The sequence below is a fragment of the Crocodylus porosus genome, unplaced genomic scaffold (genome assembly GCF_001723895.1).
Source record: "Crocodylus porosus isolate Cpor-Errol unplaced genomic scaffold, CroPor_comp1, whole genome shotgun sequence".
In the NCBI taxonomy this organism is placed as follows: Eukaryota; Metazoa; Chordata; order Crocodylia; family Crocodylidae; genus Crocodylus; species Crocodylus porosus.
In genome coordinates this window covers 18,734,990-18,751,080 of record NW_017728911.1, presented here as the reverse complement: position 1 = coordinate 18,751,080, position 16,091 = coordinate 18,734,990, and the positions used below count along the sequence as shown (strand labels likewise).

Genomic DNA, 16,091 nt, shown 5'->3' with positions numbered 1-16,091 from the left:
GTGGCAATTAATACTGCTACCCCTCCCCACTGCCAAATTCCCAAGCCCCATATGGCAGATTGGGGCAAAGCCACACCCCCTCCCCAACCGCAATGAGACTGGTGGCCGGCCACACCCCCTTCTCCCCATGGGCCTAGGCTGGGCCCCCTCCCCCTATGCAGCTGGATTCAGGCCTAGTCACTCCCCCCCTGCCCCACACACCTGGATCAGGGCTGGGCCATACCCTCTGTGTCCCCCATACATAGCCATGCCACCTTCCCTCCCTGATAGGGCTGGGCTGCCCCCTGTCCACATGGCCAGCTGGGGCCTGGTCACGTCCATCCCAGGTGCTGGATGGAAAACACCAACCAGATCCAGCCCCCCATGCAAAAAGCCTGAGCACCACTGAGTTAGGTCATTAGAAAGCCCAATAGAAATTTGCTGCCTTTCAACACACATTTATTGATAAATAACAGCTGCTGGTCCAATTTTCCCCTCAAGCTGCTTTAGACCACTAAAACCCCATTGACTACAATGGAGCCAGCTTGGAATTATATTACTGTATACAATTAAGGACCAATGTGCAATAGGCAATCCTGTTATTAAAACTTGGTTGTCTTAAAAATGCCATGACTGAAAAAATAGGTCTTGATTCTCCACTCCAGATGACTAGTTTTATGACTTTACAGGAACTCTAATCATGCAAAACTGACGTAACTTACATAGAATCTGGGTGCCAAGATAGAGTTCACATAAAAAGCTATTACACAGTTAGTAAGTGGAAATCAAGATAAAATAGTAAACTATAAAAAATGTGACAGTTATCAATAAAATGTCATTTCTTTCTAAACATCATTTACCTTATCATTACTTACCTGATAACATTCTGGCGATAACAACAGGTTCATTACTGGACCAGCTTGCAGAGTAAATTGGTGCAAAATTTCTTCAGTAAATATGTCCCACCAAATTACACAAGAGTCCTGGCCTCCTGACACCAGCCAGCTTGGATCAAATCTGACTGATTTACTGTATGGATAAAGTAAACAAGTGACACTGCAGCTGTGGCCTTTAAGAATTTTGTGAGGCAAAGTATCTGAAATGAGAAATGTTAAATAAATTATTTCCCCCCCCTTTAAAAATAAATAGTCTTTAGATTTTTATGATGCGTACTTAACATACTTACGTTTCAACAAAGAAATGTTTTCCAAAAGTCTTGCTTTGGCGGCATGTAAAGCAAGTGTTATGAAAATTTTCCCATCTTCACACCCACACACCAACTTATCAAGGTTGGGTATGTATACAGATGAGATGACTGCAGCACTCGCAGTTCCATCTTTAGATGCACAAAGATGATCAATAATGCCTTCTGACATAGATTGGTGTTTGTCAAAACTGTCCTGGAGAGTCCATGCTGCCGCTACTGGGATCTCTACCAAAAAAATCAAGGAAGTCATATTAAATTTCTGGGATTCAAAATTAAGAATAGGTCAGAGCAGTTATTGTTTTTTACTTAAATTTCCCACAAAATTTATAAAAATAAAACAAACAAGTTATACCTGATATCCACATTCCCTCTTCTTCCTCCCTTCCACCACAAGTCCTTAATCTATCTTACTATTTAGAACAGCAGCTACAGATCCTCCACACCAGTTAGATCACAAAGGACTTCTCCAGGGTCACCTCCAGCTGACAACCTTTTCCATGACACTGAAGTGGGGTTGTTTATATAGTCAGTTCTGTGTAAGAATGGTCTTCGTGTTCATAGTGTGGAGAGCACTGTGCTAGTTCCACACAGTCCAGGCAAATTCAGTCTTCAACAGTTAGATAAGCTTTACTTTCCAGGCTAACATCTTTTTCATGATAACTAAGGTAGCAAAACCAGATGTCTTTTCTGCATAAGTGTAGCAGGGCTGGACCCGATGATCTGCAAGGTCCCTTCCAGACCCTAACATCTATGAAACTATAAAAACTGTAAAAATGGCACAAGGTATGTGAAATTGCTTAACCTTTTGGAGATCCATCAAGTGTTGACACTGGAACATCAGGGATGTGCCATATAGTGATTCTTCCAGATGCTTCACCAGCAAAAAGAATCTTATAAAAAGGTTCTTTTCTTTCATTCATAAAGCCCATAATAAAAGGAAAACTCTGTTCCAAAAATATAAGAAATTAGCCAACATTTTTGTAAGAAAATAATAGGTTAAGACAAAATGTTTTCTAACTGTAAAATAAAACTACAATATTTAGGTATCTGAAAATATTCTTATGTAGAAATAGAGCATCCCCTGGACCACTCAATGCCAATGGTACCACAAAAAGACAACATGATACCTGGGTTCATTGCAGCACAGCTCTTCTCTCTGGTCCTAACCTTGTCTTACCCCATGTACCAGATAAGTTGGCAAATGGGGGGAGGTCTATGCTGCTGCAAAGGGTGTTCTCTGTTGAGTCTGGGGGTTGGGTAATCGAGCTCCAATTTGGAGCCAGCTGGATCTCTTCAGCCTGTCTCCTCTAGCCCTGTCCCCACGCCTTCCAGCTCTGATGCTCTCTTCAGGATGGGAGGAGGGGGAGTGGGGTGAGAGAGCTCAGTCTGGGGTTTGTCCAGATTTTGCTGGGTGGGGGAGAGAGATTGGAATGCTCCCTTTCCTCCCACTCTAAAGAGAGCACCAGAGGTGCAGCTGGATTGCATCAGCCCAGCCCTGCTCCCAGGCAGGGACTGATAGAAGTTAATGAAAGTGCTCCATTTTGGAGCATCTTCATCTGAACCCTCAGGGAATGAGGGTTAATTTGTCATGCAACTGGGCACTTTTTTATGCACTTCTGCCAGGGCACAGCTGTAGAGCACTTTCAGGTGGCCAATAAGATCTAGCACCCAATGAGATCTATAAATTCACCTGTACAGGGAGAATCCTAAAACAGCTTCCTGCACATCTCATGTAGATAGCTTGGCAGAAAGGAGGCAGTTTCACTAGGAACTAGGTAAATAAAATCCACTGAAGTAATAACCTCAATTGTCTTTGTACCAAAACTAACCAAATAAATGCACATTCACCGTATGTCACATGACATAAGATAATAAAAGTTGGGCACCATAGGTTGACATGGATATTTAATGTGCCTTTATTCTCGTCACCTGCAAGGAGTTACAGGTTATAATATTTATAGAAAGCAGACTCCTTACTGCTATCTAACAGAATACCTCTACTTTTTCAGTTTTATTAGCAATATTTATTTTAAAATGCTGATAGAAACATAACTCAAACACATATGCTCTGTTAACTGATGGCTGGGAATCGATACACCTTTAGGCAGAGTTTCAAGATAAGTACTGTAACACAGGGGATGCTATACTCTATGCTAGTAGTGCTCAAACTCTGCCATGTGCTACTATGGGCTATAAAGCACTTGGGTGATGCATGGTTACAGTATACATATTTTCAGCTACTAAGCTGCATAAAAATACCCCAGTTGACAGTACAATAAGCAAAAGATTTTCAATGGCACAAAATATAGTTAGATATCTAACTTCTGGAAATCATCAGAAATTGGGCACCCAGCTCGTATTTGTACCTTTGAGACTTTCTTTAAAAAAAAATCTAACAGTACTTCTCCATGTTAGGAACTGTAGTATTTGCAACAAAGTTATTATGAGGAGAACTCCACAGAATCCTAGCATATTTAAGTCCTACTCTATGCTCTGCTCTAGGATTTGTAAGATCAGTATATAGCCCCATAAACAATGTTGTCACACCAAATTATATCATTAAAAATAAATAAATCAAGATGAAGAATAAATGACAAAACAGTTGAGTATGGGACCAGTGGCGGACACTTTTTAAAAATAATGCATTCCTTTGTTGGAAAATGTATATCAGCTGCTGTATCATCACTGGGATACAATGATTTGCTAAGCCATGTGTTTTGGCTATTTCTCTTCATTGACAAAGTCTGACCTTTTGACATCTTTCAACAGTTATCCCATCTGATTTTAAACCAGAAGTATTTTGGGGGAAAACTAAACTGAATGGCTTTTGCTACTGCTCTTCAAATGAAAATTAAATCTGTCAGGCTTAGGAAGACAATGCAAAAGTGCTTTCAAAAAACCTTTACCAAGGAACAAAAAAAGGAGGTGAGTAATAAAAACTCACACAAGCCTGTATATTTGACAGTGCTTCTTCTGGGAAATACTGATGAAATATGCTTTTCTCACATAGGCCTGAGTAATAGTGTGACGACCTGATTCTGCTGCTACTTAAATAAATGTTAAAAAAAAATCAAAAGTTAATTTCCATGGCAGCAGCAAATGCTACATAAGTTTTTAAATCACCATACAATTACTAAGTAAACCACATCACTAATATATCTTAGCCTTGGTCTCAGTATTGCTATCCTTACTCAGGCAAAATCCCTGTTGATTTTTTTTGGCAGAGTAAGAATAAGGACCATAGTAACTGATCCTTTATTTGTACCTTAAAATCACTTATTTTCTGTTCTTTCAGCTAGTCATCTTCTTCTTATACACATCTCTTCAGTCGCACAAAGAGATGTTCAAGAGAAAAAAAGCATTCATTCAGATGCAGGCTTTCCAATAGCTGAGTTCATTTGAGCCTCCCTTTGTCCAGCTAGTATCCACTAAACTTGCAATTGGTGTGACAGGTCATCCAGACACAAGTTTACAACTAGCAGTATAAGGATACTTCATCCATCTGCTTCTTCAGCTTCATCTGTACAGTCTCTCCTCAACTTTAGAAATTACTGTTTAGACCTTAGTCCTATCCCTGCAAGGAATTACATATGTCTCTATATACTGTGACTACTGACAGAGGAAGAAATTAATCACATGCATGGGTCTTTGCAAGACCAGAATAAGACTTCTGGTATAATGCAATATGTTCAAAGACAGAATTACTCAGTTGCTGATGAATGCATTCTGTAATGAAATAACAGAGTTTGGGTGCCCGAATGCTTGTGCATAACATTTAAACATTTGTGTAACTCCACTGATTTCAAATAGGATTATTCAATACTTAAATGAGTAACTTTACTCTGATGCTTTTCAGGGTTGAGTCCCTTGGACAGATGATCTCCTAAACAGCCTAGCCTTACCATTTTTATAAACATTTTGAAAATGAAAAAAAAAAGGTTATTTGAATGATGAACCTATCCATTGCATAATGTATTTTCTGAATTTCTTTCAAATTGAAAATAAAAATTAAAATAAAGGCACCTTAATTATATGAATGCAACTGAGTTTGACTCAATGGCTTAAATATCCAATTTGGTAGACATTATTCTGGTAAATGGCAACAAAACAGAGTAGGTTTTCAAGCTCATTGAAAAAAAAAATTGTGCATTACCTTATATTCTTTCACATCAGTGGAGCAGAGTAAATGAGGATAAACAGTTTCTTTGAGCACTTTTCCATCAGTAGGATATATGCTTTTTGAAAGTCCACTGCATAAATAAAACAAAACAAAACAAATTTTATATATATATAAATATAGCGTAAATTCGTCTTTTTTTTAAAGCAAAACAGTACCATCCAAAATTCTCAAGTTTAGTTAAAAGTTGTTGAGTAGTAATTACAAGTGACTTCTTTTTGAAATCACAGCACCAGCTGCCCAAGTTCTACATGGCTAATCTTATTCCTGTATCCCCTGCTGTGTCAAACAAAGAGTGGGGGCTGTCAAACCCAGGGTAAATCTTCTAGTGCCAAAGTGGTTTTGTTCTGGTTTTTGATCATTTGCGACATGCAGAGATTTTCTATAATAAACCTCCTAAAGTTCATCTTATACCTGTACTTCTTGTGTGAATTTCCCATCTGAGCCCACCTGTTTAGCAGCTGGTAGATGTAACTGTGACCATCTTCTGTCCAGATGATAAGTCGATAAGCAGCTAGTACTTCACCACCAGCAAAGCACTGACCACGCTGGCTAAATTCAGTACAGAGTAGGGAAAAGTCACAATAATCATATACCTAAAGTCAAAAATATGATAAAAATAAATTAATACTAAATTAACACTATAGTGTGTTTCCTAATGACCCTTCCATTTTAACGCAGAGATTGTTTTACTTCCTAAGCCCTTGCTCAAAACCACTCAGTGAGTCAGATTTTACAGTGTTTATTCAGACTACCTCCATAAAGTCAATGGTGATACACTAGTGTTAAATCACTGTAAGGTCAGGGGAAGGCTTCCTGTTTCTAGGAAGGAGAGACAGCAAATTAAAAAAAAAACATTAAAAGGTTTATGTTCCCTTAAGCGTTTTGAGAGGAGGCAAGGAATGTGTTGTTTTGTTTTTCTCTTGTAGTTAATATTGGACAAAATTAATCCCACCTGTAACTATACCAGGTTCAGTAATTCAAAGCTTCTTTGTTCAGAAGTTTCTACTTCTGAAAAAGTAGTTCTGCTGGCACATTACATAACATCACACAGCACCTTTATTTCATATTGTTATGTTCTCCTAAAATTCTACCATTTGCAGCACATGCGAATTTGCTGTTTTCCGCAGACAAAATTCTAGCACATAGATACAAATGAAAGAACACACATAAAGCTACCCTTCTGCAGAAATACGCAGCAGGAGATGGCAACCTCATTTCCAGTTTTTGTGGGGGGAAAAAAAAATCACATGGCCTGCTTATTCCACAGGTCTCTCTGCACACGGAATTGCAAAAGAATATGATAGGGTACCCAAAGTGGCTTAGGATATTGTTTGCATATGCAGACAGAGTGACCATGCTGCCTGACTGTTGGTTGATATTCAGAGCTACCCTACATCATTTATTCCGACTTTGGGATGGAATGGATTTCAGAAAGGGAACTTTTTTCAGCTGTTCATTCAGACTACAGGGCATACTGTGTTTGGTGTAAAGTGGTACATATCCAAGAGTAAGGATTACTTGGACTTCCAAATAACTTATGGATATGCCCCATATTTCAAGCATGCTTTTCCCCTAGGAGGAAGTGCCAATGTCCTTTCTACTTTTTAAGACTCATACATTCATTAAAAACATAGTGAAAAAAGACAAAGTAATTACCTTAATCAATACAACTGCCCTCTAACAGAGAATGAGGTATCAAATGCATAAATATGCACCTCCAGGGCAGTGTACATATCTGACCTCTTATAGAAAGTTTAATAAAATGTAACAGAAAATGAGAACTTTTCTATTTTCTGGACCATTCTGTAGAATTTAGTAGAAAATTAAGCCCTTGCTATACGCGTTTTAAGAGTATAAAACCAAGCTTTAGCAAAGATCCTATTTTCTATTAAGCTTCTACGGGTTCTCAAATACATTTCTATAGTACCCTAACCAAAGCCTACTGAGGTCAACATAGATTTCCATTTACTTCAACGGGCTTTGGATCAGAGCTTTACTAAATACATAGGGCTTTTCTATAAGAAATAAGAAAACTTAGGAGAAAACAGACAGTCATGGTAAAAGATCACTTCGTTGGAAGTGCAAGAACAACAAAAACAAAATCTCTGTTTAGAAATGATATAATGATGCCTCTATCTGTGATACATTTATTTTCTCTTACAGCTGTGAACAAATGGGATTGATTCACTGTCTAGGTTTTGCTAGCTTATATTAGCAAAATCTGGGCTACTAGCCTTATTGGAACAAAATTATCTGAATGAAGGGAGCTCACAGACTGATCTCTTTGCTCATATTTAGGCAGCATTTGTATATATTTGCTTCCTTGTAGACTGTAGCATAGAGAGGACTATGAGGCTCTCAACCCTCTAGCACTGTGTTATGCTGGAAGTATTCTCCTGCCAAGCAACCGACTCTGTATCAAGTTAGTTAAAACTATTAAGGAACAGATAAATACTTAATCATCTCAACTAGAGAATTAAGAATACTGGTGAAGATACAAAGCAAGCTGTTTTCTCTGATACACTAAATAATTAGTAAGCACTATTTCATTTAAGGAGGAAAAAAGCTATTTACACATAAGGAAAAAATCAATCATGTTCACTTTTCCAAAATGTACCAGACTGTTAACAATTTTCCACGGGAAGTATATAGTATTTGTGTAATGCTGTACCTTCCAACAGTATGAGAACACAACTAACAGGAGTCTTTCTGTGTATGTGCAAAATCGTATGGTTTGGCAGTTTGTGCAGTCCAAGGATTTGGATTCTTTTTCATACACACTTTGCTTCTCCTATACATGAAAGATAAAAATACCAAGATCAGTCAAGTATGAGTTTTCTGGATATTCAAGCTTTGTTTTCTTTAGGAGTGACACCAGCTATCAAAAATATTTTATAAGTCAACACTTTCAAATTGCAATGCAAAATATTACACTAAACACTGTGTTGTAGGTAAGATTCAAGGACACTATACAGTCGGTGGACATTTGTGGGGGAAAGAGAGAGGCTGACATGGAGGTGGCTATCATCACATTCTCAGTTAAAAGAGTGTCAACGGGGCTGGACCAAGAGAGGTCTATGGGCAGCATCTGCCACTCTGAGGATACACTGACCATTGATCCATTTACAGCCAAAAGAACTATAGCAGCTAACAAGCTTACAGTACCAGATGCACAATAGTCAAGGGAGTATTTCTTTCCCCCACACACATACTTATGACAAACCATGGCACAGGCATTTGAGCTGTATGCTGGATAAGCGATTTTAACCTAAACTAATACTTTCCCATCACTTTTAGGGGTAATTTATATTCTTATCAATCAATTTTTGAATCCATGGATTGTTTGCAAATATATATATTAAATCTTGTTGATGTTTTTGGTGCGACTAGCCAAGGCTTACTGTGAAATCTGCTTTACCCAAATGTTAGAATTGTTTTGGAATCATTTTTAATAATTATTGATCACACAAATGAAAACTAACATTTTCTGTCATGTAAGATACCACTACAACCCTCTACAACAAGGGCTACAATGGTCACACAATCCTAGCTGTTAAATTAAAAGCTAAAAAATATCACCATCACAGGCAGGGATGTCATGCCATCCTCTCACTCAGCCTTGAAGCTTCAGGAGGGAATTAAAATTAATGAGAATTCTGCTCTCTAAACACATGAAGCAGCTGGATTCTCACTAACTCCAAACCCTCCCACCTCTAAAGAACAGCCCAGGCAGAAAAGTAAAGGGACAGCACAATGCCCACATATGCTTACATTACATCTATTTGTGACCAGTTCTTGCAGACTGACCTAGAATTTTAACAGTGGGGCAGCTCTCGTTTTTTAAGATTGGTCTTTTGTGAGACTTTGTAACAAAGAGAGATGCTTTACAATAGAATCAATGCAGCATTTTCTGAAGTGACATCACACTCAGCAGAAGCTCCTAAATGAACTGTTCCTATTAATTAATGAGCATCTATCTGAAGATGCTTTATTATTTGCTGAATAGGATACTAATGTATCTAAGGGTGCTCTAGGGAAGGATAGTGCTAGTGTGACCATTTGGCTAACCATACAACAACTCTCTGTCTTCTTAAAGCGTTTTGTAGAGATGGGTACACATTTACCTTTATTTTACAGCTGGTGAGACTGAGGCATTAAGAGGTAAATGATTTTCATTTTTCTGTTAAATTTTCATCAGATAAAATATAAAAACAGCCATGAGAGTAGGGCATTTAATAGTGGATTCACCCTCCTTTGCAAGTTAATGCTCTAATTGCTGGGCTAGACCATTATGCTCACTCTTTTTCTCCTGTCCTATGAATCCTGGCTGTGTGGTGGCAGAGATTCTACAAGAGAAGACAGTGCTCCCACCCCAGTCTGGACTCTGATGGTCAGTGCACTTTACCAAGGTGGGGAGTGTCCACCGCTCAGGTTGAGAAAGTACAGGTTTCCCTCCCTTTATATTGTTCATGCATTCCTGAAAAATGGCACATCACTAGAATTTGTTTAAAGGAAACCCACTTTACAATGTAACAAATAGGGATATGTTCCAAAACCTCAACTGTACTGACCCCCAGACCCATTTCTATCCTTTTAAAAGACAATTTTGATACTCGCCAACAGCAGGCAGTACACACAAGCACAGGGCACTATCATAATGGGGATGGCAACTATAGAAACACGTGTCACAGACAAGGAGCGAGGAGTGCAGATCCACACAGGAGACTGTATTTTGGTGTTTGTCACTCCCACAATGCACTGCACAAAGCAGCCAACTGTGGGCTTCCACCACACCGATCACATAAGAATGAATTTACCTCACATAATGAATTTTTGGCATAAAATGGGTCATCGCATAAGAGCAAATTCACATGCACAGAACCTGCATAAAGCAAGGGAAACCTGTACTATAATAGAGGTGTCTCAATTAATAGGCAAGTGCCCTAAACACTATTACGTAAGAGGACAGCACCACCAACTCCTCTTGAAGCTCTGTTTTAAAAGAATGGACTGGAGACAACTTAGGACCTGACTCCAGGAAAGGGTCCCAACCCTTGAATTAGCATTTGATACACACACTTAAAGCCTCGAATTAAGCTCCTAAAAGGGGGAATTCAAACATACCCCTTCTTCAGGGTTTCCAAGAGCTAGTTAGGGGCACTTACAGAAGTTACAGTTTTCATGTGATAAGACCCCTGAAAATGCTCTACACCCATAACAAAACAAATGTTCATATCTTCAGGGTGCTTTCAAAATGGCTGATCACGCAAAAAATTAACCCTCATTAAACGCAAATTAGTTGAAGGCACTCTAGAGCACAGTGCTTTAGGGAGCTTCTGTACAGATTCTCTACAAGGGTTAATTGTGGGAGATTCTGCCCACATCCCATTCACCTTTGCATCCCATGCAGCTTTCATAGTTTCATAGTTGGTAGGGTCAGAAGGGACCTGGTAGATCATCAAGTTCAACCCCCAGTCATAGGCAGGAAAAAATGTTGGGGTCAAATGACCCCAGCTAGGTGATTATCTAGCCTCCTTTTGAAGACCCCCAGGGTAGGTGCAAGCACCACTTGCCTTGAAAGTTGGTTCCAGATCCTAGCTGCCCTGACTGGGAAGTAGTGCTTCTTGAAGTCTAACCTGAACCTACTCTCAGTCAACTTGTGGCGTTATTCCTAGCTACTCCTGGTAGTGCTTGGGGGAACAGGGACTCTCCCACTCCCCGCTGGTCCCCTCAATAAGTTTATAGACAGCTACCAGATCCCCTCTCAGCCTTCTCTTGTGAAGGTTGAACAGGTTCAGGTCCTGTAGCCTCTCCTTGTACGGTCTACCCTGCTGCCCCTTGACCATGTGAGTGGCCCTCCTTTGGACCCCCTCAATCCTATCTACAACCCTCCTGAAGTGCAGTGCCCAGAACTGGATGCAGTACTGCAACTGTGACCTGACCAGTGTTGCACAGAGGGGGAGGATCACCTCCTTGGATCTGCTCATGATGCAACTGTGGATGCATGACAAGGTGCGGTTAGCCCTACTGACTGTGTCCTCGCATTGGCAGCCCATGTTCATCTTGGAAGCAGTAATCACTCCAAGATCCTTTTCTGCCTCTGTGCTGACAAGGGAGTTCCCCAGCCTATAGGGATGCTGCTGGTTCTTCCTACCTAGGTTCAGTACCTTGCACTTGTCAGTATTGAATCCCATCCTATTCTCTTCCACCCACCCCTGTAACCTGTCCAGATCTAGTTGTAGCCTGTCCCTCCCTTCTAGTGTGCCCACCTCTCCCCACATCTCAGTGTCATCTGTAAATTTGAAACAAGGTGCTTTTCACCCCTTTGTCCAAGTCACTGATGAAGATGTTAAACAGTGCGGGCCCAAGGGTGGAGATCATCTGGACCTGCTGATTTGAACATGTCCAGCCCCACCAGAAGTTCCTTAGCTAGGTCCTCACTGACCCTAGGCCTGGTGGTGCCTCTCCTGAGTCTGTCTAGAATCTTGGTGGGGGATATCTTGGTCTCTTCTCAGAAAAATGGAGGCAAAGAATTTGTTAAAGAGGTCAGCTTTGTCATCTGGTGCAACCACCAGATTGCCAAGTGTCCTGCAGGGGCCCCATGTTACCTGGTGCTTTCTTTTTACTCCCTATGTATTTAAAAAAGGACTTCTTGTTATCCTTGATTCTGGTCACTAGTCCTAGTTCTGTCTCTAACTTAGCCTTCCTAATAGCCCCCCTACAGTCTCGAGCAATGGAGGTGATGGCCCCCTACAGTCTTGGGCCTTGATGGCTCCTCCCTTCCATCGGGTGTATGCCTCCTTTTTAGCTTTCAGATATTCCTGAATGCCTTTGGCGAGCCATGGGGGCTTTCCAGCACTCTTACCCCCTTGGACTCACATTGGGACTGTCACTCTTTGGGCTCAGAGGATCATCTCCTTAAGGAACAACCACTTATCTTGGACTCCCAACTCCCCTACCCTCCAGGACCTCAGTGCCTCCCCGACTAATCTCCTTAGCTCATTGAAATTGGCCCTTCTGAAGTCAAAGGCTGCTGCCTTGCTGCAGGCCTTTGACACCCTGTGCTGGATGGTGAATTCCAGTAGATGATAATCGCTACTGCCCAGGTAGGTGAGAACCCGCAGTCCCCTCACCAGGTCATCGCCTGTGGCCAGGACCAAGTCCAGGAAGGCATTCCTGTGCACCTCCTGGGTTAGGTGGAGGTCCTGCATCTTGGCTAGGAACCTACATGTGCACACAGGCAAGCACCAGCCCAAGCCCAACCCCAGATCTGTCATAGGGAGGTGACAGAGTTTCTTCCCAGTGCAGCAAGGGTGGGAGGGACAGGAGGCAGGTGGGGAAAGGTAGCCCCCTCAACCCACTTACACAGGAAGCTGGGGCAGGGGGGATCCAACCCCCCATACTCCACAGACCCAGCCTGGCTACCTCTGCTGGGGTCTTCGGGGAGTGGTAGCCTAGGCCCACAAGGCAGGGGAGCTTGTATTACTCCCCCTGTCTCAGCTCCCAGCATGGCAGTCACAACTAGCATCTTCAAGTGGGCTGGGGCCAGCACCCCCTCCCCCCAAGACCTCAACAGGGGTAGCCAGGACAGGCCTTTGTGGCAAGGGGGCTCTAATTCATCCCCTGCCCCAGCTATCAGTGCTTTACAGCACTGGTGGCTGCTGCACTGGGAGGTGGAGCAGAGGGAGTAATCCAAGCCCCAGCACCTTACAGGCATGGGCTGGCACACCCTCAAAACCCCAAAAGAGGTAGCCAAGCTGGGTCTGCAAGGTGTGAGGGCTCAGATTCAGGGGTCTGCACAGCATGGGGGCTCTGGGGGTGGGGGGAGGCTCGGAAGAAATCCCTGGGTTGGGGCTGCTTTCTCCTGAAGGGGAGTGGAGAACTGACCAGGCAGAGCCAGCAATCAGCGTGCAAAAAGGTGATGGGGGTTGGAGGTGCTCTGGTCAGCTTTCAGGGCAGGTGACAGTGCCCCTTGGCTCCTGGCTTTGGCCAGTGCATGGAGGTAATAGTGGCCCCTGCATCCTGGCCTCAGTCACTGCATGGAGGCTCTGAGCCCCCACCATCAAATGCCAAATTTCTGTTCATTTTGGTCATACTCTGACTTTATGCTCTTTGTATAAAGCACAAAAGTTGCAGTTCAATTGGAAGTGATCTCTGATCACTTCAGTAAGTGCCCTAGGTATACTCTCAACTGTATGTTTGCTGTTCTTGATCCCATCCTAAAACATCTAACTCTTCCCACACACTGGACAGGTAGCTTTGGTATGTAACTGAGCAGCAGATTTCACCAGTATAGTCAAGCACCTCAGCTCATTTATGGATCTAGCCTCTAATATTCTAATTCAGACAAAAACAAACCACAGGACACCAGATGTAGCACAAATGTATGTCAAAAGATCATCTGTGAGACTATTAACACAGAAAGCTACACAGAATAACTCTTTATTCATAGGGAGTGAAAGACTACAGAATGAAGGGGATTGCATGAAAGATTATGAAAATGCTGAGAGCAGGAGGAGACAACTAAAACACCATTTGGGGGAGAGAAAAAGCAAGAGGGAACATAGAAAGAACTTTGAATTCAGGGGAGGAAGTGAGCAGAAGAGGTTCAAAGCAGGAAGCAACAAGATCAGGGCCATAAGAAAGTGTTATGATCTAAATTTCAGTGTGGGAGATGGAAAAGTAAAGTGCAGGGGTGACAGGAGATACTTCAGGGGTCAAGGCAGGAGATGCAGGTTAGGGACTAGAGAAGGAGCAGGCAAAATAGGGTCCACAGCCTGGATCTGGCCTGCCAGGCACTTTCATCTGGCCCGCAGCACCCACCAACTATTTGTATTCTGCCCAGCCCTTCTACCTATAAGGGTGGGAGCAAGCTACCATACACCCCCCCAGCAACATACCCTATTGTGCTTCACTCCCACCCCTGTGGATGGAAGGGCCAGGCCTGGGCAGCATGCACTTTCCAGTCGGGGCTTCTGCTGCCACTGCTGCAGCTGCCAGGGGACTTGCTCAGCTTCCCCAGCATCCCGCTTGCTCACGGCAGCAGCTAAGGAAGGGGCAGGAGCAGAGGTAGTGGGGGAGCTGCAGCTGGGCGGGAGCGTGGAGTATGGGGCTGGGGTTGGCAGCAGTGTGGAGCCCACACCCAGGGGAGCAGCAGCAGCGCGGAGCTCAGGTGACCAGGGTGTGGGGACCCCTCCAACACTTCCCCACCCCATGACACACAGCCTCCACACATGGCAGCAGCAGCAGGCAGGGACTCTCAGGGTGTTTGTGCCCAGCAGCACGTGGTTCTCCCCCCTACCATCCACACACACATCCACCCACAACACCCCCCCCACACCCCATCCACAAATACCGCCCCCATATCCCACCATCCACACACACCCCTCCACATATGCACACACATACTGTATACAAAACTAAGACTTTATTTTTCAGTTATTATGCAGTCACCTCTATATACACTATGTGAACACAAATCATGACAAAATATTTTTTGTAATAAAATTAAAATGTTATAGTAGGTGTTTGACTTTTAGTGTGTGGTTTGTTTTTTTCCTGGTTCTAAGATGGCAACCCCCCTCCCAAAAGGAGTTCTGGAGGCTAAGGGAAGTAACTTCCAGTGGCACCAGTCAGGGGTTAAGGGCGGGACTTCCAGTCCCAAGATGGAGACCAGGGGGCAGTGCCATTGTCAAAGGCCAGGGCTACTAATGCAGCCCTTCACAGCTCATCAAACCTTGTTAAGCGGCCCTCCAGTTGAAATAATTACCCACCCCTTGGCTAGAGTTTAGCAGGGACAGAAAGGATAGTTTTAAAACATTTTACAAATGAAGAGAAAAGGTTTAGCAAGAGTCTTAAGAGTGCGCCGGTGTTTGCGCCAGAGGGGGAGGAGGAGGGGCCGAGAGACCGACTCTTGTTAGCGCGGGCCAGAGGACCCGAACTCAGCTAGGAACTCCTATGATGGTGTCGACACGGAGTGCTGCCAGGGCCCCTGCCCGGGGGGCGCGGCCTTCCCGGGGCTTGTCTGAGGCCTCCACCCAGACGGAGCCCGCGGGGGGGCTGGCGTCCCCCAACCGCCTGGCCTGCGGGAGCTGCCCAGCAAGGCCTGGGGGGGCAGGGACTGGGGACCCCCACACCTGTCCTGCAGGCACCCGCCTAAGGGCCCTGGAGGCGCAGGTGAGGGAGCTCCAGGAGGAGGTTAGCAGGCTGAGGGGAATCAGGGAGGCAGAGGAAGAAATTGACAGCTATTTTCTTTCCCTGCAGGGCTGTACGACCAAGAAGGATGCACCTCAAGATGAACCCTCCACTGCTAAGTGGCAGACGGTCACCTCCCGTGCCAGGGCTGCTCGAGACATGGCAGCACCAGCTCCTACAGTCCGGCTGGAGAACAGGTACGAAGCTCTGGCAGCCCTGGAGGAGGAGGACGGAGAGGACGAAACCGGGGAGGAGGCAACTCCATGCACACTGCATCCCGTGCAAGCCGAAGGAGACGAGAAGGCCAGGAGGAAGAAGCGTCGCGTGATCGTCATTGGTGACTGCATCCTGAGAGGTACAGAGGGCCCTATCTGTCGCTGGGACCCCTCGGCACGCGAGGTATACTGCCTACCTGGAGCGAGGATTCAGGACGTGAAAGGGATGCTCCAGACTGTAATGCCGCCCACTGATTATTACCCTATGGTCCTAGTCCATGTGGGTACTAACGATGCGGCCAGGAGGAGCCCTGAT

At 43.7% G+C, this 16,091-nt stretch overlaps 1 protein-coding gene across 2 annotated transcripts in view; it reads right to left on the bottom strand.

The window, feature by feature from the left end:
- The window catches only part of WDR72 (WD repeat domain 72), a 239,706-nt gene that overhangs the window by 198,235 nt on the left and 25,380 nt on the right, over window positions 1–16,091 (bottom strand). Inside the window, exons 7-12 of one of the 2 annotated variants that reach the window (XM_019533547.1) lie at window positions 8,038–8,157; window positions 5,778–5,959; window positions 5,340–5,436; window positions 1,989–2,130; window positions 1,166–1,411; window positions 855–1,075 (exon numbers count right to left, since the gene is read on the bottom strand). In XM_019533547.1, coding sequence (XP_019389092.1) covers window positions 855–1,075; window positions 1,166–1,411; window positions 1,989–2,130; window positions 5,340–5,436; window positions 5,778–5,959; window positions 8,038–8,157 — 1,008 coding nt within the window. The remainder of the gene's footprint in view (window positions 1–854; window positions 1,076–1,165; window positions 1,412–1,988; window positions 2,131–5,339; window positions 5,437–5,777; window positions 5,960–8,037; window positions 8,158–16,091) is intronic. The other variant, XM_019533548.1, reaches the window with a different exon arrangement.